Source organism: Buteo buteo, chromosome 6, assembly GCF_964188355.1.
Source record: "Buteo buteo chromosome 6, bButBut1.hap1.1, whole genome shotgun sequence".
Lineage (NCBI taxonomy): Eukaryota > Metazoa > Chordata > Aves > Accipitriformes > Accipitridae > Buteo > Buteo buteo.
This window is the reverse complement of record NC_134176.1, coordinates 43,391,235-43,413,252: the sequence shown is the minus strand read 5'-3', so window position 1 is coordinate 43,413,252 and position 22,018 is coordinate 43,391,235. Positions and strand designations below refer to the sequence as shown.

Genomic DNA, 22,018 nt, shown 5'->3' with positions numbered 1-22,018 from the left:
CACTAAATTACACTCACACAGACGGCAGATACTGTACGCAGGGGAAAGAAGGTGGCAGCCTAGAAAAGACTGGGGGAGAGTGGGAAGCAACACTTTCTGTTCCCCTTTTTGAAGTGGCATGGCTCTCTCAGCCCTGCAGACCCTTGCTGCGTGGGTCCCTCTGGCTCACTGTACATTTCTAACTTAACAGGTTCTTTATTCGAAATGATGTGTAAAGGGAAACTGGATGGCTCAGGAAAACAGGAGGAAGATGGAAAATTCACAGCTTTAGCTGGAATTGGCTTTATTCAGGCCGGTTCCTAGTTAGGCAAGACTCTCCACAATCAAAATCTAAATACTGCAGATGCTAATTGGGTGCCTCGTTCTTGGCAGTCTCACCACAGACACATGGAGGACGGAACAATCATCTCGGTCTTTGATTCCTGCACAACAAGGATAAAACCCATTGGCAGGAAAAGCACTCTGTGCATTTTAGACTGGTTCGTTTGATGAACAATGCACTTGTTCACAGTTACAAAGCAGAACAGTTACAAAGCAGAACTGTTTAACTTTACAAAGCTGGCATGAAAGTCTTTAGGAGTAAGGTATTGAGGGCACAAACCTGGTAATGGCCAGAACAGAAGCTTACCTCATACCTGACCGATGGGAATTCTTCAGAAAGGAAAAGAATGTTCCTCCAGTTTCCTTTAGGAGTCTGAAATCCCCATCTTTCATATTTGTGGCTACAGCTTCGGTAACTGGCCTCTGTCTCTTCTGCTCCTTCTTGTAAACTTCAACGTTGGGCTGGCATCAGTGTCAATAGTGGCTTTGTGGGGCATCCTAGCAGAGTCAGGCTAAAAACAGGACACCGGGAACTAAGTTTTACAACGTTTGGATCACCTACAGCACTAGGCAGAGCTATTTGGAGGCATCCAGCACACAAGCCACAAGTACTCCTCCTCAGCCCAGACACAACCTCCACCTCATTCTGCAGATGCTTTTGTGTTACACAGACTCTTTTTGTGAACTCTGGATGATGCATAAAGCGAGACTCAGAATGGCTGAGACCTCTGTGACCATGTCCTAATCTTAGTATACCCCATTTCCAAACTCAGTTTCTGGTTACGTTAGAGATTTCATTAAATCCTCATTCCAGATGAAGAATCCTTATCCCAGGCATCTGAATCTGTCATCACGCTCTTCTGCACGGCCATGTAGTTTTCCTAATTTGTTGAATTTATTTACTGTTTGTTTGCTGTTGGTTTGGGGTTTTTTTTAGATTTCCTTTCTTTCTCTGGATCTTCCTTGTTTATTAATTACCAGTCACTGAATCACGCCAGAAGTCTTCCCAGACTGAACTGCTGAAAGGTTTATTTTTGTACTGCTTACTCTTTTCTCATGTTCATAATTCCCCATTTACCATACTAATTGTGCAAATTCTGGAGATCTTCAGTGTTGCACCAGGCTTCCTATTTGTGCCTTTTTCAAATTTTGAAGCATCCAGATTCTGCTCCATGTTCTCCTTACACCAATAGTTTACATCCACTTTAGAATCTAGACAGAACCCCCTCAATTCTTAAAACTCTCGGTCCCATCTCAGATCTTAGTAATCATATTCTACAAACAGGACGTAACTGTGCTACGACTGCGAGCCAAATGATTTTTAGCCCTAAAGGCTTCTTTGATATACAGAAATGGAGCTGTACAATAGATTAGGTGCTTGTGCAAAAGAAATCACTGGACCTGTAAGGACCTGTTACTTCAAAGCTCACTTGTCTTTTGTGCTATCTAGTGCTTACAAGACATGAGGACACGAACAAAAAATTCCAACCTTCAGCACAGTCCTAATAAAGACTTCCAGCTATGATAAAAACAAAAAAAGAAAGAAAAAAAAAAGGTAAAGTTAAAAACAACTGTGTTATTTCAGAATTGCCTTCATTACTTCTGCTAGATGACTTTGCTCTGTAACTCACAATGTATTCTGTCCCACTTTCTTAAAATAAACAACTGGTCTATGGCTTGTCAACAAAGCTCCATTTTCAATCACCCAGGGAGACTAGGCGAAACACGTCTTGCAGTGTCCCTATTGCTATAAGAAGGGTTTGGGGGCACTTCAAGCCGAGAATTTCTTCTGCTTTGCCTTAGAGTGATTTGCTGCCTAAGATATGACAGATTTGCGTTGACAACACAACCTAAAAGTTTAAGGAAATCCTAAAGCAGGAAGGGGATATTTATTGACAAGCTTGCGTCTTGCTGTGGATCCAAAATTCTGCTGTGGATCCAGAGCAACCATTAAAACAATGAAAACTGAAGATGATAACACAGTGGCTACTGGGAGAGTGGAGAGTGTAAGGGCAGACCACCCTGCACAACTTAATTCAGAATACTACATCTCTGCCACAGAAAGAGTGATGCTAGTTTGCTGCTTTCACCAGGACTTGTGGCATTTACTTTTCATATTGAGGGTTGTATCTTCACCTTCTGCAGAGTCGGGCTGAGCAGAGAAAAAAAGCATCGACTAGGATTTCAGCAAAGAAAAAACTACCAGGGATGCAATGAAAAAAAAAAAAAAATCAATCTTTCCCTTCTACTAACGAATAAACCATAATCCTACCTGTACATAATGTAAAACATCTTTGAACCTTACAGTGCTGCCAGGATTAAAGGAGATTAATTTTTAAGAAATGGGAAAGATATTAAGATTCTCCAACATGTATAAGGCATCGGCAGCAGCTGAGCTATGTAGTTTGAGCTGAGAAGCAATTTGCATTATATGTGAGGGGGAAGAAGGCAGTTGCTCACCTGAGCTGCCTCATGATCTTTACAATCAACAGACATATAAAAGACACACCGACGAGGGCAAAAATTTGCTGGGGAATTCAGAAGACAGGCTGCCCTGTCCCCTTCTTTTTGAAAAATCCAAGAATAAATCAAAGAAAGGATGAAGAGAGAACAAGAGCAGAGAGCTGTCAGCACACTGCGGTTTTTGGCTGTTCAGTTTCCACACCAGGGAATCGGGGATCGGTTTCAAGTGCTGACCTGACCAAGGAAAATGACAGTGAAGGACAAGGACACATAGGAGGGTTGCTAGCTGCAGAGTTAGTGGTAGCAAAGGTCTCGGAACTGGTCTGAATAAATCAGCACAATTAGACCCCAATTACAGCCTTCATGTGCTACCACAATATAAATATTTAATAAGAAGCATGGTGGCTAGAAGATCGTTATTAATCTGCAGTTAAGCAGTATTAGCGGAAGCATAGCTTCTGGAGAAGATGAGCTGTTCCAAGAAGTTACACAGGAACACAAGATCCTAAATTTAGAACAAAGACACCTGGAAAATTTGGTCCTGTAACCGCACTTGCTTTGGAGGTGGCGATTCCAGCTAAGAGGCAGAAGAAACCCAGACAGTGGGAGGAACAAGCCCCCAGCTGGGACCATCTTCTCCTTTTTGCTCAGATTCCAAAGACACCAGGGCACGGGGTGCGTGGCGAGAGCTCCCTGGAGACCATGGGCAAGAGAGGGAGGTCCAGGCCTGTGGGTTTGAGTGAAGGAGCTGTGAAGGTGCTCAGAAAAGAGACCTGGGGGGAACCTGGAAACCCCTCAAATACTTCTCATACAAGGAGTTGTAGGGAAGATGGAGACTTTAGCAAGACTAGTATTTTTGGTTCAAGTGCCAAATACAGCCCCTGTAAGAGCAAGCGTAAGAAATACTGGGCTTTAAAAGATTTTTAAAAGGCTTTACAGAGTAAAGTAGGTTCCAGCTAAAGCGATGTCCTTAAAGTGGCTAACGAAATTCTTCAAAATTACGCGACGTGAGATAAAAGACATAGGAGGACGTTGGAAACCAGAAGTTAAATTACAGAACTTCCTCAAAGCAGAGGGCATCAGAGGAAATTGTTCTCTGTAGTGCAAGAGATAAAAAGCACACAGAGACTAAAATAGAGGCTTAAAAAAGCCTTTTAAGTTCCAGTTAGTATGCTTTCAGCAAGGTACATCTTTCTCACGTTTTTACTGTATGTTTGTATATAAATGACATTCCTTAATAAAAAAGGCCCACTAGAAAACATGAACTTACGAGATTAATTTATTAGAAAAAGAGTTTATAAGAAATTCTGGGCCTTTAGAAGTGTAAATAGCATGGCAAAAGACCAGCCCCAACAGCCAGATGAGAGTGGCCATATTTCCCGCATAGCAGATAATGTTCCAGTCCAACAAGAAGAGAGTCAAGACAGAAGGCACCTTGCATGATGGGACAGCAGCAGTTCAATAAACCATTGAGCACAGAAGACAGCATGAGCTGCTGAACACAAGCACAGCGCTGCCTGCCTTCGGGGCGTCCAGACGAGAGAGCATCGGGGGACACGGCACGCTGGTAGGGTGCACAGAACGGTACACACAAAATGTCTGGTAAAGGGGTTACAAATATGCGGGGAAAGGTGAATGAAGACACCCTTTGCTTTTATTTACAAAACCAGGGAAGTGGGCTGTGAAGTGGTATGTTGTACCTTGGCTGTCAGATAGCACCTGCTTTTGTAGGACTGCACCTCAGCCTTGGGCAGGATGGTGTAGGAAACCTACTGCGCCTTCAGGGAGGTGGGAGAGGAGACAGCTCGGATTCCAACCCCGAAGCACGCTCACCACCTGACGCCCACCAGTTCCTGAAGACGCACAAATTGCCAAGGAAGGGCACGATTTGCCTGGAGATTAAAGACAAATTGTCATAAAGCTTGAAGAAGAAAAAAATCTATTTATTTCCTCACTCACTTCGTCCTTCCCTCCCAACTTTGATACTCTCTCCAATGTGGCCGAGACAATGAGACACCGTACCCCGGGTTTGGAACGTTATAACCAGACATGGAGAAGCACAGCTGCACTGTCCCTCTCACCAGAACTCTGGCTGCCATGCCGACAACCGGGGAGGCCAGACAAACTGAAAAACTGCCCGCGGAGACAGCGGACACCTGACAAAAAGCCACCCTGGTTGACACGGCACTGTTGCAGCACGCAGTGCTCTTCTCAGCTGTTGAAAGAGGTCCTTCCTGAAAAGCTTCTCTCGTAAGGGAAGATAAGCAGGCTCTGTTTGTCACAAGAGGACAAAGAAACCGGAAAGGTGAAGAAATGCATTACTGTAAACCAAGCAATTCTGTTATGATAACACCTGAAGAGAAACACCTGCTTTTGACAGTGAGACTGTTGCCAGAACCACACACTTAAGGGCTTATATTCCCAATTCTGTCACTGCAGCTTAATGAGACACCTATGCTAGCACAGCAGCTTTAACTGAAACAAACACAGCGGAACCCATTTTCACCATTGGCTGAAGTAAGTTGCACTTCTGCGTATGCTACCGACTGAGCTTGAGTTTTGGCGCTTCCACGAGACAAGCACTTTTAGAGAAATGCTAACTCTCCTTGGGTCTGTCTTTCATGGAGGCAGGCTGGGCTGTTTTGAAGCACTCTGCAAAACATTTCATATATGTCTCTAGATGTACAGATGAACCAGAAAAGCCACGACCCAAGACAAAGTCTGTTTGAAAAAGATATTAGCTATGACTCTACAAGCACAGATCTCTTTACAGTTATATTACAGTACTGGGGAGACATCAGGATGTGCTGTGGGACCCTGCCCAAGTTGTGTAACCTGCCTCTATAGCTCAAATGACACAGATGTAGGACTGGATATAAAGCAGAGCCCCTATTAAAACCAGATGCTAAAGATGAACGGAACTTTTCTGAAGAAAGATATTATACAACAAGATGAGAATTTGTTCACTGGGTAAACTTGCCCTGAAGCTAAAAGTAGGGATGCCTGACCCATTATACAAAGTTAAGGTTCAATAACAAATTAATGGGATCAGTGGCCCCATTAATCTTCCCGTAATGAACACCAGCTCAAACCAACCCTTCTTCCCGAAATACTCGAAGACATTTTACATTGGCAAAAAATATATCTTATGGAAACTAAAATCATATAAAAGTGATTTAAATGTACTGAACTCAAGACATTCCCTGAAATGCAGAAGGTATTCTGAAACAGTACCACAGCAGAAGGTAGACCGATACCATAAATTAGTGCACTAATCTTCAACCCCTGGAGAGCTGAGCGAGGTCACCAGGGTAATAAATTTTGGTGTTGCCCACACAGCCTTTGGTGGATGTTTGCCCATTGCAAAAGTTACACAGTATGGCAACAACGCTGCAAATGGCATCGTTTGCTCAGAAATAGCACACAGCTGGGACAGCTGGGGATATCACAAGCAAAGCTATTCTGAGTTCACAGCCTTGGAGAAAAGGATGGATAAACAGAAATAGAATATGAAGTTTACAACAATGGAGGACTAAGATGCACTGGCAAATTATGGGACAAGACATGCCCACTTCCTGCTCTGACTTCCTTTTCTGGTTCTTAGTTACGATTCCAGCTTTTTTCTGATCTCTTTTACACAAAAGTCTGTGCAAGCAGTAATGAAACCAGGCTTAGCTGTTAGTATTACCAAATTGAGACGGTGCTTTCATCAAGTTCAGAGAGCTAAAAAGACCGGCTAGCACAAATTACCAGCTGTATTCCTGCCTCTCCTGATTTCAGTGATTTCTGCAGTAAGACATGGAATGAGATGTCTGAACAGCAATCTCAGAAGTATGTTCTGCCTGCTCATCAAGCACAGGCTGGAGCCAGATTTTCAAAATATTTTATTTCCCATGGAGGCACTGAAGAGAAATAGCCAGATTCTTAGTGGGAGCTGGATATTGCCCTCACGTTAACAACTTTTGAAAAAAAAACTGGCGAAAAAGACTGACTTCAGGCCAAAGGTGATTCTTCTGGAAGTCAGGTTCCCATTACCAAGTGGTGAATGTTGTCCAGGATAACAAAACATCCCAAGCACACTCAGGAGCAATGAGGATATATTCTCAGTCTCAGAAAGACTCATCTCCGTGAAGACCTAAGGCTTCCTACGTCTTGGTAAGAATAGGAAGCATGAATTATAGCCCGATTGTTGCTTAGGGACTGCTTTAAACTAAACCTGTGCTCTCCAGAAATCAAGCACTGAGGGAATTAAACAATAAACCTAAGCAGTATTTTCTCACTTACCACCAATTTCTTCCCTTGTGCTGCAGGTGGGGAAAGAAAAAGAAGGAAGGGAGAGAAAGTAAGAAATCCTGGTAAGCAAATATTCCTCCATGGCTCACGCGCACTCCTCACATCTGCACCACGGACAACACCAGCAGTGCAGCACGTTCACCACAGCTGTGGTCACGCGGTTTTAAGAACAAAAGGAGAGCACGCAGATCACCTGGAAATTTGGGATCGTGTGAGAAAAGTCTCTCTGTACCGCTCAATCTCCTACGAGAGCACATTCCTCCAGTGGGAACCTACCACATTTTACAGCACGAGAGCCAATTTATTTCCTTGCACATGTGCTCACACATATACTGCTGTCGGGACTTGAAAATATCTTCCCCAGAGTGCACTTGGATTCCGCGCACATCCTGACCCAAGCAAAGCCACAGAAAGCAATGCAACTGGTTCTTGCCCTCCACCAAAAATGACACTGACTGTGGCACTGTTGTGTTGGATTTCTGGAATATGACAGATTTTAAACGACCTACAACACAGGGCATTGCTCCTGAGCTCTGCTAACAGCAAGAGCTCACCTGGCAGCTGGGTTTGCCTTGACGTTCTCAATTCTGTGTATTTACACCATGATTTTACTTCCATTATCGAATCAGGAACTTGGGTGCTGAATGTAAAACTAAACCCAACATTCTTCCACAAAGCAACTTGGAGGAGACTGTTGAAGGACACTGCTACAGAAAGGGCCAGGATTATACACAGGCTCATGTCCCACAGAGGACTATGCGCTAACTCAAATGAGATTTTAACAAGTTTTTACTGAGAATTTCCATTTTCCATTTAAACACATTGTGAATCTATGTGCTTTGCCAGTGAAATTGCTTAAAATGGCATGAAATTGAATGCCCCCCCCAACAAATGCCACCTGACAAGACTGATAAAGCAAATGCGGATATTGAGACTAGACAAGATTAAATTCTACTATTTAGAGTGTAACAGTTTGTAGTTAGGGCAGTGATGGTCTTTGTTGGAAATGTAAAATGGTTTCGTACCTAATGCATTAGAAGGATCATCAAATTCTATCACTACTTCATAGCTTCGAATAAAGATTTTATCATATACTAGGGAACTCTCTTTAATAAACACTTTACCTGATAAAATAAACCTATTAATATTGAATAACTCCCTACTCATCTGCAGATGCTGTACAATAGCAAAGCCGAGATGTTGAAAAGGACAAAACTATTCAATGAAAGCTTCTCCTCAAATACAACCATTTGTTGCTAAGAAATTGCATTAAAGACACTGGACACCAATGGAGCTTTCTAACCGGCTATCAAAGCTGCTGCTTGTGCATTTGCTCTGTGTACCACACACAGCACACAAACAAATGAGACTATATTGCTATTTGCTTTGTGATTTGCATTTCACAGTGGCAAGAGGACAGGCCAAACAAAGCATTTCTTGAATAACAATTATTCACTACCAGACAATTAAATCACTTTGGTTTAGGTCATACTTATATACAGGGCGGGAAGCAATATACTGTAACTGTTCAAGAACACGGATCCTTACATGGTTGTTTCTGCTTTATAATAAAATAGACACCTCTTTAACTAATACCTGTTCAAGTAATTAACCTATTATAACGAAAAAATAAGTCAATGCACCAAGGTTATGCATCTAAAAGAACTCTACTGTGTTTCTTTCATTTAAATTTCAAAGTCGATGTCAATGTTGTTTCATATCTACAAAGACAATTATTTCATGCACTGTCAGGTTACTTGCAAATCATCACCAATACACCAGGGTCTACCAGGATACCGATTTCAAAGTGCATTGATATTCCACAGTCTTCTCTTTCTGCAGCAACTGGATGGATTGGATTCCCTAGTCTAGCTTTCAGTTATTAAACTTTTCCTCCTTCCAGATGAAGAAAATGAATACACGATGCAGACATTTTATGTGATCCTTGCCTTTTCAAGGTTTGATCTCTACAAATGCAGACTGTCTCTACATTGTGTTGCTCATTTTCATATGGACTGACTTTTGCAGTCTAACAGCTCTCAATGAAGAGAGCTCCCGTGCAGGACTGGCATGCTACGGTAATGCGTATGGTCTTAAGAACAGCAAATTGTTATGCACCATTACTGTTCTCCTCTTTTCATACTGTGTTGCTTCAGGACACTGTCAGGTAACTGAAGATAAGCGTTCCCAGGTTCACATCAACCTTCATGCCAGTACAAACGATACTGCTTAAAATTCTGACTTTTCCAAGTTGCGTACTGAGTTTCAGTAAGCATTTGTTCTTTACCTCCTTCTGATTCTTTTGAAAATAATTAGCCACAATAAGGACCCTTGGAGTGCTCAAGAGATGTTCTTTGGAGCTTGGACTTCTAGAAATTGAAGTTGCTTCACAACTCAAGTTCAAGAGCAATATACATCTTATAGGGGTTAAACACACCTCTTGTGTTATGCAGTGTTGTTCCATACATTAAGACTACTTTCTGGTTTGTACAAAGAAGGCGATAGAGGCTTTTATTATTCAGAGTAAAGATTTTATATATCCCTATCACAAAGAATTCTGATACTTGATCCTTTGCTTAAAATGAATCCCCATTAGATCACCCTAAACAATTATCCCTCTTCCTGTTACTTTCAAGTTCTAAATACAGTTACAGCATGTCTTATAAATTGCTTTGTAGTCAAGTTACACCCATCTAGCTTTTCAACATCTATTCTCCTAAGTCACTCCCACACCCTCTTTACTCATCACTGCTGCTTCTCTGCACAGGGTTTTCACTATGAACTTATACACAGAAACAGATACCAAAGACATTCTGTGTTGTCTCATAATGTCCAACAATCGAGCTCTCTTATTGGGACCTAAAACTGAAAAAGACCCATTAAGATTATTTACAAGACATGCGACTGGACCACTACAGATAGCTGTGGTATATAAGAACAAACATCTGATGCTGGTGAGCAGAACAGGAGTGCACTGACAGCCAAGCTCTGAAATAAGGATTCCAGGGAAGCCATAAGCCTGATTGAGCACCATGGGTTTGGTAAACAGTTATGATTCTGGCCATTTTTCTATTCCCCAGGCAACAGCATGCACCTGCTGTCTTCAAAAAGCAATGTACTTGTTGCATAAGCAATTGCTGTATTTGTTCCCTACTCTCTTAGTGATCATCCTGAAAGATAAGCTTTCCATCTCAAATACCACAGCGAGGCTACTGTTACAGGCAAGAGCTTGACACACGCACATAAAACCTGCTGCAAAAGTCACGTCACACCTGCCTGAACCAACAGTGCAGTACACACTTCTTCCCTCTGATGCACGTGTGTTTCATTCACAAAGATACCCTGCGGCGCCGACGACATTAAGAGTATGACTTCAGCTCATGGTTGCCACAGATCAGATCCTACCGGGCAACCTTTAGAAATGTGAGCAAAGGAGAGCTCTCCCTGGAGCCCTGCATACAATCCCACATGCCAACAGCTGCTCCTTGCCGCAAGCGGACGGAGCGGGAGCACGCACATCCCAATGAACGGCGGAGCGAAACCCTGCTATCTGACGATCCTTTCCCATGCAACCCTTCCCCCTTCCAGAAAGCCAGAAAAATAGTGCAGACGGTTCACACCAAGCCCCTTTTCAGTCTAAAGAGAGCCCTTCCTCCAGCACTGCTTCTTCTTAACAGGTGGACAACTCCCAAAATTCAACAGTAGGAAACACTTTACCTTTAACAAGCTCCAGCCACTCTAACCAGATTGTCAATAAACAGACCATATTGCACAGATGGACTAATAACGCAACCCTAATTCAATTGCCTGCAACCATCTTCTGTGCACACTCTATTAAAAGCAGCCACTCGGCTTGCAGCAGCTTAGAAACGAGGACAAGCTCCCCTTCTGAAGGAGAGAAGGGAAGAGCGCTGACTTTGATTAGCTCGCAGCTGTGAGCCAGCTCCCTCAGCAGCACACTTACAAGTCGCCCGCAACCTTATGCCTGCGTGTGGTGGCTTGCAGCCACCTCCGTGGTGCGAGCAGCTCGCTCTTATCCTTGGCTAACCTTTCAGCCACGTGGCTTTTAAGGGACTCACCTACCTGAACCAGAAGTCCGATGGCCTCAGCCACCGTCCTCCATCAATATTTGTATCTGAAGAGAATAATTCAACAGCAAACACTCAAGCCCTACGTTCTTCTCCTTGCTCTGTTGCCCAAGTAGCCCACACAGAATGAGGGCTCCTGAAGGAGCGGGTGTCCTGGAATTACGGTCACGTCATGGCGTGACTCTTTGGTCTTTAGCTTAAGTTCAACTTCTGCATTGATTTCCATATGCTTTCTTTCTCTCAACACTAGGCAGAGGTACGAACAAGGTTTGGGTATGGGAAAGAGGGCTAGGAACCAAAACCCGCTGGTACTGTTTTCAAAGTTTGCTCTACGCCTTTTAAAGTCAGGCTGCCAGAAGCCATGGGCTGACGCATAGCAAGGGATTATCTTTTGCAGGCAATACCTTTGAAGTGCACAAGATTCAAATCAGTTGCAAATAGGGGACCTGAGGCCCTTCGACAGCCATGCTGCTCGGGGCCAGGAAGGTCCAAAGATCTGGCTCATGCTTCCATCTGCGCTCCAGACCGAAGGGATGTAAAGCAGGCCACGCAGAGCCTGGCTTACTTTCCAAATGCCATTTCCCTGTCTGCCCTGGTTTCAAGGTGGGAGTCACACAGTATCTGACACCAAGCACTGGGACCACAGCACACGTGCGCAGTGAGGACTGATTAAAAAAAAGTATTTTAGAAGAGCTTTTCATGTTCATGATTCCCGCCTTGCTGTGAGAGCGCCTTGGAGTCTCCACGCTCCTTCATGGAGGAATGTATTAATGCAGAACCATGACAATTTCTAATTTTCCCTTAATCTCCTTTCACTAACTGTCAAGTGGGCAACCCAGCCTGTCCTCTCTGAGCGTCCTTTCCTCCTCTCTCTGCTCCTGGTCGGTATTAGTGTGCCTGAGAGAACCCATAGCTGCCGAGAACCCCTTTGAAGTTAATGTGACCGGACGTCCCATTGCGGCCAGCTGTGATCAATTCACTCCCTGCTCATGGCCGAAAGCTCTCTCTAGCCCATGACTTAGTGGGATTAGCTACCTCTCTGCTACTTTCCCTACCTCATTTTTAATATATAATTTACTTTAGCGTTACCCAGGGGCAAAACTTACTGGATGTCATCCGGGGTAAGGGCTTGGATTTTTGCTGCAGCTGTCTCCCCCTCTGACAACTCGACAAGCTGTTGGACAGAACTACTTGAGAACTTGCAGCAGTGTTTGCACTTCCAAGTGCTCTTTTACAACAGCCACCCACGGGAGAAAAGGCCAGTGGATGAATAACTAAGCAAGAAGAGATTTTTATGTTAATACAGCCATGTCCATGTGCTTCTTAAGCAGTATGTTCAGAAAAAGAGGCTGTGCATTTATAACCAGCTCTTTTGAAAAAGCAGCTGCAATAGCAATGGAAAACTCAATTTAGTCAAAGAACACATTGTGATGAATAATAAAAAATTGGTTGAATCCCGTGCCTGTGATAGTGACGAGCTCAATAAGCCTAGCTAGACCGAAGCATAATGTACATGGAGAGGCTGCCTTAAGTCCTGACAGTCCCTTCCGAAGGGGGGACTGAACAGTAAATACCCTGTTTTAAAGGATTAGGGCTCTCTAGATACCACCCCACTGCTAACCTGGCCTGAACTCCTGCTCCCCTTTTTAGCATAGAAAACAGGGAAAAGTATAATTTCAAAACAGGTAGCATGGAAGGAGAAAGCATTTAGCGTGTTCTAGGCAGAGTCTTCCCAACTCATTTCACCTGTGACCCATGTAAAATCTAAGATCCAGTGCAATTCATCGCAATACTTATGGACCTCAAAATGGTTAAAAATGAGCCAAGATAGAGATGTCTGATAGACAGGAATTTAGCTGACTGATCTTGCATGCAGATAATGAACTAAGAAAAAAAAATATTGTTGCAAAAAAGGAAAATGTCTATCAAAGTCCAACTATGCTAATTATCAATAATTTAATGAAAACTCACTTCCTGACAAATTGCATGTTAATAAATGAGACAGACAGCTGAATATTTTAATACCAGATCTCCCTGGGGGAAAAAAATAAAAGGAAAAAAAAAGGAAAAGATTGTTTTCTTCATCAAAAAGTAAAAGTCTCATTGGAAAAGTTAGCTCCTGTTACAGGAGCTCTTGGGAAATACGACAATGTAGCTGTTCATCTCGAGAATGGCTGGTGATGCTTCTAACAGAGACCTGCAGCCAGGTCCATCCTCCTATAATATCCTAATTAAAGAGTTGTCATTCATGCAAGGGAGACAGAATGGTCGAAGAGACACAACAGATAACATGACAAGCTAGCTAGGCCAGCTGACAAGTACTCCAATGAGTCAAGTCTAAGCGAAAAGTGGAAGCCTGAGTGCTAGTAAAGTGATTAGAGAGAGCTAACTTCTCCCTGCTCCATGATGTGTGTTGACAGTGCAGGCTACTCTGACTTAACTGACTGCCAGAGAACATGCCGAGACTAGCTTTCCTTTTATTAATTTTTTCTATTGCTACGCAAAGTGCTAAATAAAGGGCATTTGGTTCTGTCCAGACAGTCCTGGATGGGTTCTTCTGAAAGCGTGACTGATCGGGCTTCTGCACTCACAGCTACGGATCACCTTGGAGCTCTGCAGGAAGAGCAAGCAGCCACATGAAAATCACATTGCTCAAGGAATTAGCTGTCATCATAACAATATTTCAGAATACAGTAACAGTCAGCTAAGTCTGCAAAACTTCTCAAAGCTACAGTCAGAAAAGGCTCACTAAGTTTTAAACAGAGACTAACTTAGAAAGAAAGGAATAAAAAAAAATCACCTTCATTTGCTAAATTATTGTTTGGTCATTGCAAAGTTTCAAGATTCGTAAACATACGGTATTACAGACTCACAAGGTACTATGGTTTGGGCAGCTATTCAGTAACTATCAAGTTCTGCTTAGTGGGTGGCAGTTATCAGTGGGAAAAGCTAAGTAAGGTAACACAAATCCAGTAATCCTCTATCACTGGAAAGTGAAATCAGACAAATTACCTTATGTTGGATAAGAATACACATACAAGAAGGTATTCCAGTTTGGTGGACACAGACAAGCTTGATCATGAATCAGAACCCTCAGTTTGAATTTAATGTTGCTCCCTGGATACTAGCCTTCACTTGCCTGTACCCAGCCTGCAGCTGTGGCAAGAAGCAGGAAAGATGCTCCAGTAGCAGCAAAAAAACAGAATTTGCATTAAATGAAAAAAACCAAACACTAGTAGCTCTCCCCACCCTATCACTGGCCAAAGGCTTTCCTAAAAGCTCAATGAGGCTACCAATGCAGGTAAAGGGCAGATCCCAGAACAGCAATCGCACCAGAAGCCTTGTGTGGAACATCAAGCTTTACAAGCAGCATCGGACAACATCTAGAAATCTTAGACTAACAAACAACTCTCATCCCTAACTGTTTACCCCAGCACACAAAATATGATTTGCTAGAAGGAACGGTAACCCTCTAACAACCAGTTTCGAGCTTCTGTTCAGTTGGACTCTTTTAAACCAGCTCTTAACTGTTCACTTCCATATGTAAGGATGACATCACCCTGGGCTTCATGATGTTTAGACAACTAAATGGAGTTTTTGATCTGAGATCAAAGAGAGAGGTTGAACAAGAAGGCCATGAACGTGGGGAATTAGAAAGCGCTAAAGTCCTCAGAAGCAGCTGTCTTGGGATATCAGGCACCAGAGAGAGGGAAAACACCAAGAGCAACTAAGATAGATGCATTAAGATCAGTACATCTAAAGTCTCAGTCACAAACATCTCCAGCTGGCTTCCAGAATTAAACAGAGGATTAAATTGGCACTACAGAAGAAACTGCATTAATTCTTATTTTCAAGGACAGTGATAAACCTTCGATTTCCCAAACAGCAAGGATATTAAACTTAATATATAACTGTCTTTAAATGGGAGCCAGGATTGTGACTGCAGAATAACTGAAATCCCATACCTGCTAAGGAAACAGGGAAAACTCCTATTTTAGAACTGCTCACTCCTTCGTCCAAGCTCAGGCAGACTTCATTTTCTCGCTGCTTATCAATTACCTTTAGCCTGTACTCACATAATCCACTCCTCTTCTAATCCTGTCCTGCTACACTGGCTGCCAGCAATCCCTTTTGCAGGAGGTCAGTGTTGGGGCTGACCCGGGATCACACTGTGGGGTGCCAACAGTTTGCACTGCAGCTGAAGTGCTGGGATGCGTACGGTGGGATGCTACAAAACAGGATTGTTTTTCTCTTCCTAAGGCTGCAGCAAATCTTTGGGATATCAATACTTTCTGTGACTTATGCTAACAGTACTGGAGTAACTAATAACTTACTATTTAAAAAAATCAAAAAAACAGCAAACCAACCCACAAATGTAATGGCCTTCTAAAGACATTCAAATGACAAAATCTGAACAGCACTGAATACAGTGAGTACTTGGGAAAAAAAAGCAATTTATAAATCCTAAATTCCAGTGGTCTCTGATGTGTGAGGAAACAGACATAACACCATTACACAAACATTTAAGAAAGGAAGCACAGATGAGAGAATACAGCTGAAACTGCAGAGAGATGCATGCTGTGAGAACCACACACGCTGAAATCCAACCAGAGCACCAGGTTTCGACAGCCCAGCTTTTTTGAAGAGACCTGAATGTCTGAGAGGACCTCAGGATCCAACCAGATTTAGGGTGGTGGTTCAGATGGAGAGGCATGAGGAATCCTGAATAGTAACACTGGAGTTCTGGCAATATCCTTAAATCTGAAGCCACGGTTACATATCCCTCTCCAGTACCAAAGCTCCCGGTGGTAGAAGAGTGCTGGAAAGCTAAAACTGTATCTACTATGTTCAGGTGCTTTGCAACATCAATGTGGCACTAATGGTATTTCAGTCCCTTCCATCACAGCCCAGCCTTGATGTATTTAAACACGGAGGGACACAAGTTTTCTAACGATTACTGAAAATATGAACAAGGTAGAGAGTAAAAAAAAAAAAATATCGAGGGACCATGGCCAGATTTCAAAGGTCACATTAGAGATTTTCTTTCTTAACAAGTTCTTCATCAACACAACTCTTGCTCAGGGCGGCAGGAATGGTGACACATGTGAGGGGACACACAAATCTCATTTGGGATCAGCAGTGAAGACAACTCCCCACTCCAAATCTTGTTAATTTGCAAAGGTGCCGGAAAGACCAATATTTCAAGAGATCACAGTTTCCCTTGCAGTTTCCCAGCATTACCTTCACATGGCTAAAGAGCCTGTCAGTTCTTCCAGGGGCCCTCACACCGAATGCCAATATCAGCCTGCTCCCACAGCCCTTCCTCCTCTTTGAGTGATTTTGAAGGATTCTCTGCCTTGGAAATGAGACTCTGGAAAGAAAGAGCTGGCTGTAAATGTTGCATGCAGTGCAAATGCAGGGACAGACACTCACGTGTGCATGCCCTCCCCGGAAAGGCTTTAGGTAGGGGCCAGGAGAGTCTTGGGGTCAGCGGAGATTTGCAGGAGTATGAAACAGATCTGTGTGTCCTTATCTACAGATGAGGTTGGTGTGTTGCCTGGTAATATTGCGCAGGACTGAATCACACATGCATTCAAGTGGCAGAGTGCAGGCTTAGGTAAACAAGACGATAGGTGCTCTTTCAGTAAGTAAACCTCCCAGAGCCTGCAAGAAGGTAGGCTATGCTCTAGCCAGAGAAACAGATGGCTTCTCTCCACCCAAATATTCTCCTCTTCATCCCCAGTGTGATCTCTGTGTCTCCACAGGCCATGCACATGTCAGAATGAACCTTCTGCCTTTTTAGTAGCCAAGAAAGATGGTTTTGCTTTCATCTTTCAGCACAAATTCCGAAGGGAGACAGGCAAAAGGGAGGTGTGGGGGGAGACAACATTTTGACAGTGTGCAATAATAAAAAAATGACAGAAGCCACAGACAGAGAAGCAAAGAGCCTTCCTGCTTCCCATGCACAATGATAGATGAAAGGGAATGGATGACGGATCAAGCAGCAGGCAGGCTGCATGCAGAACAGACCGTGCACAGCCTCATTCCACCGGGACCAGCAAGTTTTGATGAGTATGCATGCAGTTGCTACACCAGTCTCGTGCTTTTCCTGAATTCTTAGCTAGCACGGATGAGGACAGTTGCACTTTTTCTGATGCTACTGTAAAGGGTAGTAATCTAGCTTTAAATTACCTATGCTGTGACCATTATTTCATTTGGGCCAGCTGACTGACGTTCTAGAGAAAGCAATCCCACTGCCTTCCTCACAAAGTGGAGGGATCTTCCACTCTCCAGACTGTACCTGCAAAGTGGACAAGTGATTCTGCTGCAGGGCAGTATTCAGCACAGTGACCCCCTAAACCTACTTAGCCAGAACAGACTAAGTAGCAGTGGGAACTTACAAATGGAGCAAGACCTCCAAGGACTTTGGGGGTGGCAGAGGAAAATCCTAGCGTCTGTCAGCTGAGATCCACAGCTCCATTTACGTTTCACAGCTGCCCAGTAACTTGTATGAAATAGCACAGAAAATACGAAACAGCAGTTGAGAGATCCAGTCCAGTTCTCAGGAGATGGCATCCACATCTCATTACTCTTTATCTCATATGGTCATCCAAGACTCTCTTACCTGCAGCTGACCTTTCAGCAGAAAGGCCAAGGATGAAACTGGCCTACTCTTCCTCCCACTTAAGGAAACCCTTCACTACGCAGGAAAGGCAGAAGAGCGTGGGGCTGGTACAAGCACATGCACCTGCTGGGTGCACCGCTACATTTTTGGCAGGTCAGCTCCTTCTCTCTCAAAACATCCTTGTGCTGCTTTGGAAAGAGGAGATGGAAAGAAGCTCTTAGGACTGGCAAGGGATCACGTGAGGGTTAGTTTTCCCACCAGTGAGTGCTCATTCACTCTTAACCCAGTTAACTGGCTGCTCTTTGGAAGCATCTCTCAACCACCCCAACTCATCCTTCCTTGCAAACGTGCTGTCCCCTGAGCCCTTCCCCTTTTCCTGCCTCCCAATCTACTTCTGTGAGCATTATCGCTATTCTCCTCTCCAATGCTTTTGACCTTAAACTTTGCTAACTTTTCTCCTCCTCTTCTTCCACTCCATATTCATACTGTTACCAGCCCTCTTCTTTTTCCTGATGGAAACAGTGGCCCAGCCAGAGCCTTCTGTCACAATAAATGCTGTTTTCTGAAGCCCTGTGGGAAAGATGGGATCATTACATGCCAGGACACGTGCTCAGTCCATCATTATGCAAGTCAGTGCTGGAGCCATTTTGTTTCAATTTGCTTCTCTTCAGGGCCCAAGGATCTGCTCACTCATTATACTAAATGAGGTGGTTTCCCAGCTTGAAAGTGCATTTTTTAAAATCTTACTCTGCTTAATGATTCTTTTTGTTAATTTTAAATAGATTTTTAGAATCATTCTTTCTGCTGGTAAAGGACCCACAGCAGTGGAAACTGTGTTTGGAACTCCTGCTCCATGTAATGCATTCTTAATGACTCGAATATTTATCTGGAGGAACTTCCCTCTCTATAGGTGAGATATATTTCGTACTCTTGATTAACACGGAACTTCACTCAGCACAGGAACTGTGCAAACTTTTCCTTACAGGGAGCAATGAATTGTGATATTCTGTGGAGCACCGGAACGCCTGAAATTCAAATTCATACCCGACACAGCTTTGCAACAGGTATCACAGGTGACAGGTCTATTGCTCAGGATCTGGCTGTGAGGGAAATACAACCTCAGAGATCACTTCTTAAAGGTCACCAGCTGCGAGTCTGTTCAGTCTGCTGATGTGTACTGATAGGGCACAGGTGTCCAGGGAGAGTCCGGCTGCCAACGCCGGCCAAACACCTCCTCCACGCTTAGCTCCTTCCAGAAGAAGGTCATATATATGTGCCAGCCCATGTGTTTCTTTAGAGTTGCCTTCAGCAACGGCAGGGATCGTTCTGCACTGGCGGGGGGCTGTTTCAACAGATCCTCCTGCTGTTCGGCCATCCCTCACGAAGGCCACGGGCCAGGGCGATGTGCTGGCACAGCCACGGCTCAGCACACAAGAGCCCAAGTGGCCTCAAAGGAGCCGCTTCCTCAGACCAGCTTTTTAGGATGAAGCGAGGTTAAGATGAAAGCTAATAAATTGCAGGAGCAATGGAGCTTCCTTTGCGTTACCTGACGTTACTCAGCTCTCCTCAGAAAAGCTTGTGCTGTATGCTCCATTCTAGAGGGACAAGCCGCAGACTGCAGGACACTAATTGCTGTGACGCTAATTGTTTCACATACAGAAGGTGGCATCGGAGACACTGTCCTCTTCGCTAACAGGGTTGAATGTTATTAATAGTTTAGTCATATAAAAAAATGGATTTTCAACTGTCAAAAGATGCAGGAAGACAATCCACGTATTGAGGTCTTTCTGTGACAATTATCTTAATTCTTCTCCTCTGCTTCCTTGTTGCATTCACTTGATGGGTTTCATCTTAGAACAGACAAGCTCTTTGGACCAGAAACTGTGTCTTGTCATGAGCACACAAAGCACGCACCACAACAGGCTCCTGAATGTCTTGGAGCCTCCAGGTTCTACCTGATACCAGCAATGAAATCACAAAAATTGGACAAATCTGAAATAGTATCACAGCCAGTCAGTACCTAGCATACATCCAGAATAAAAAGACCTCAGCTCCAAGACACTCCCCTTTTCCACCACAGTCAAACATGCGTAGGCTTCCTGGGGGGATGAAAAGTTGGGAACTCCATGGGAATCGATACATGACGAATGCTTAAGAGCCCAGGAAATGCTGAAATCAAAGTGAAGGAGTGAGTACAAGAGAGGGGACTACTGAGTGATGCTCAAATTGCATGCTACAGACACAACATTCAATTAATATGCAATATTGTTTAAATAGTAGGTTCAGTGAATATTTGTCACCACTGAATAACCGTATGTTCAAATGAAACAGCAAGAAATATTTGTATCTCTTCAGATTTCAATGGGAGGTTTGTAGGGCGATAGTTCTCTCTTTGCCAGCTAATTTAATCCTTGGACTAATAAGTGTTCAGCTCACTTTTCAAGGTCTGTATTTCCTACAAGCACTGTCTGTTTTTACACATGAAACTGGAGTAATAGTTCAAATTATTTACTCTTCCTTTCAAAGGGGACTGCATTTTAAAACGGGTTGAAGTACATGGGTGCACTAAGGAGCACTATGACAAGTTACCTTGTTGAAATTGCACAGCTGACAATATTCCCGGGGAGCTGTTCTCCAAAGTGGAACCTACACTTTGTACCCCAAAACCATACTATATAAGGCTGGATTTCCTATTGATTACTTCTGAAAGCAATGCTAAGCACAGGAGCTAAGTTGCAATAGTTGGTTAATTTTATTAAGCTTGGGTACTGAAAAGCCCTGAAGACATCTAAAGTGGACTTTAATATTTTTGTTTAACAATTTGCATCCCTTCGTGTCTTAATGTGTTTGCGCCTGTTTAATCTTCTGTAAACTCTTATCTCTGTCCTTCTGATGTATACAAAGTACATTTGAGGAGGGCAGCAAACAGAAATGGGAATTCTTGGTAAACAAAATTCAACACAACCCTTGAAGGAAACATGTTTATTGCCCACCCTGTGCTCTGAGAGCAACATACTATATTGTGCAAGCAGGGGTTCACAGTGCAGACACCAAGCCAGACTACAGCAAAAGCCCCACATTAAAGTATGCCTCAGGCAACTATTTATTATTGCGTGACACACCTCTGAAAAATACTGATGTAAAAGATGTTATCAGTTTTGCCACACGTTCACTTTTTCAAAGTCAATTCCATTGTCTAAGCAGAACTGGGCACGTTTCTGGCTGTTGTCATGTGAATTTTCACTTCATAGAGTAAGGGGAAAGAAAATCATTTTGTTACTTTGATGAAGACGCCTCGCACGTTTTGACAAACTCAAGTCCCTCCAGGGTGCTTACTGGCCATGAAGCTCTTTCATATCTCATTCATTATCGGAGAGAGACAGGAAAATACTTCCTCTTTTCTCTTGCGTGTGAGTAAATTAGTGAAAACCACAGAGACTCAGTTTCATTAAAAGTGATGGAGTGAGACTGGCTGCAGCCGCTGCACAGTGGGGACCAGGCTGAGCTGACTCAGTGCAGTCTGCCCAGCAAATGCAGAAAAAAACATTAGCTAGAAATTTCTCTGTTGAAGCACCAACTGCTTACTGCAGCCAAATTCCAAGACAGCTTGATGCTGCAAAACCTGAACTCCGAGCCCTCAACTCAAAAGCTACTTGAACATCTCATGGCTCCTCAGCTCCATCACTCTATAGATTCTAGATGTCCATATGCTAGACCTGCGTATCCCTGCTAGTTTCAAACCAATGCCATTACCATCACCAACTGTTATAGTTTCTACTAAACAACAGCCAATGGGTAATATTTCTGAATAATCTTTCCTCACAAGATTGCCAGGGTAAAGAAAAAGCCCCCAAACCCCAAACCCTGGGGATTAACTTCAGCTGCCTCATATTACAAAGCAAGGAAACTCTTGAGATGCAAGGGAAGGGGGACAAGCCATTTGAACACCAGCTAAACCAAACCTCTACCATTGCGCTGAAAACTTGTCTAAAACCTTCTGCTTTTCCTGAGGTTTTCATTGTTGTTGTGTAGCACCATGATCGACAGCATCACAAGAAACAAGAGTGAAGATGCTGATGGCAGATGACATTCCTGCCTGTATGCTGCCTGGGCTTGCCTGAACAGAGTGGCAGAAGTGCCGCTGCCTGCTAAGGTTTTCTGTAGATTATGGTCCAACCGGTGGTTTCCACTGGTGACACTCACAAGAGCAGGATAATGCAGGTGGCTG

The 22,018-nt window shown here is 43.5% G+C and overlaps 1 protein-coding gene across 6 annotated transcripts in view; it reads right to left on the bottom strand.

Moving 5' to 3' along the window:
• LOC142032274 (transmembrane protein 263-like) overlaps positions 1 to 22,018 on the bottom strand; it is a 208,333-nt gene that overhangs the window by 42,878 nt on the left and 143,437 nt on the right. For 2 of the 6 annotated variants that reach the window (XM_075030740.1, XM_075030741.1), the window contains exon 2: positions 636 to 833. The exons of the other annotated variants lie outside the window; for them this stretch is intronic. In XM_075030740.1, the coding sequence (XP_074886841.1) occupies positions 636 to 714 (79 nt within the window). In that variant the 5' untranslated portion in view covers positions 715 to 833. The remainder of the gene's footprint in view (positions 1 to 635; positions 834 to 22,018) is intronic. 6 annotated transcript variants of the gene reach the window in all.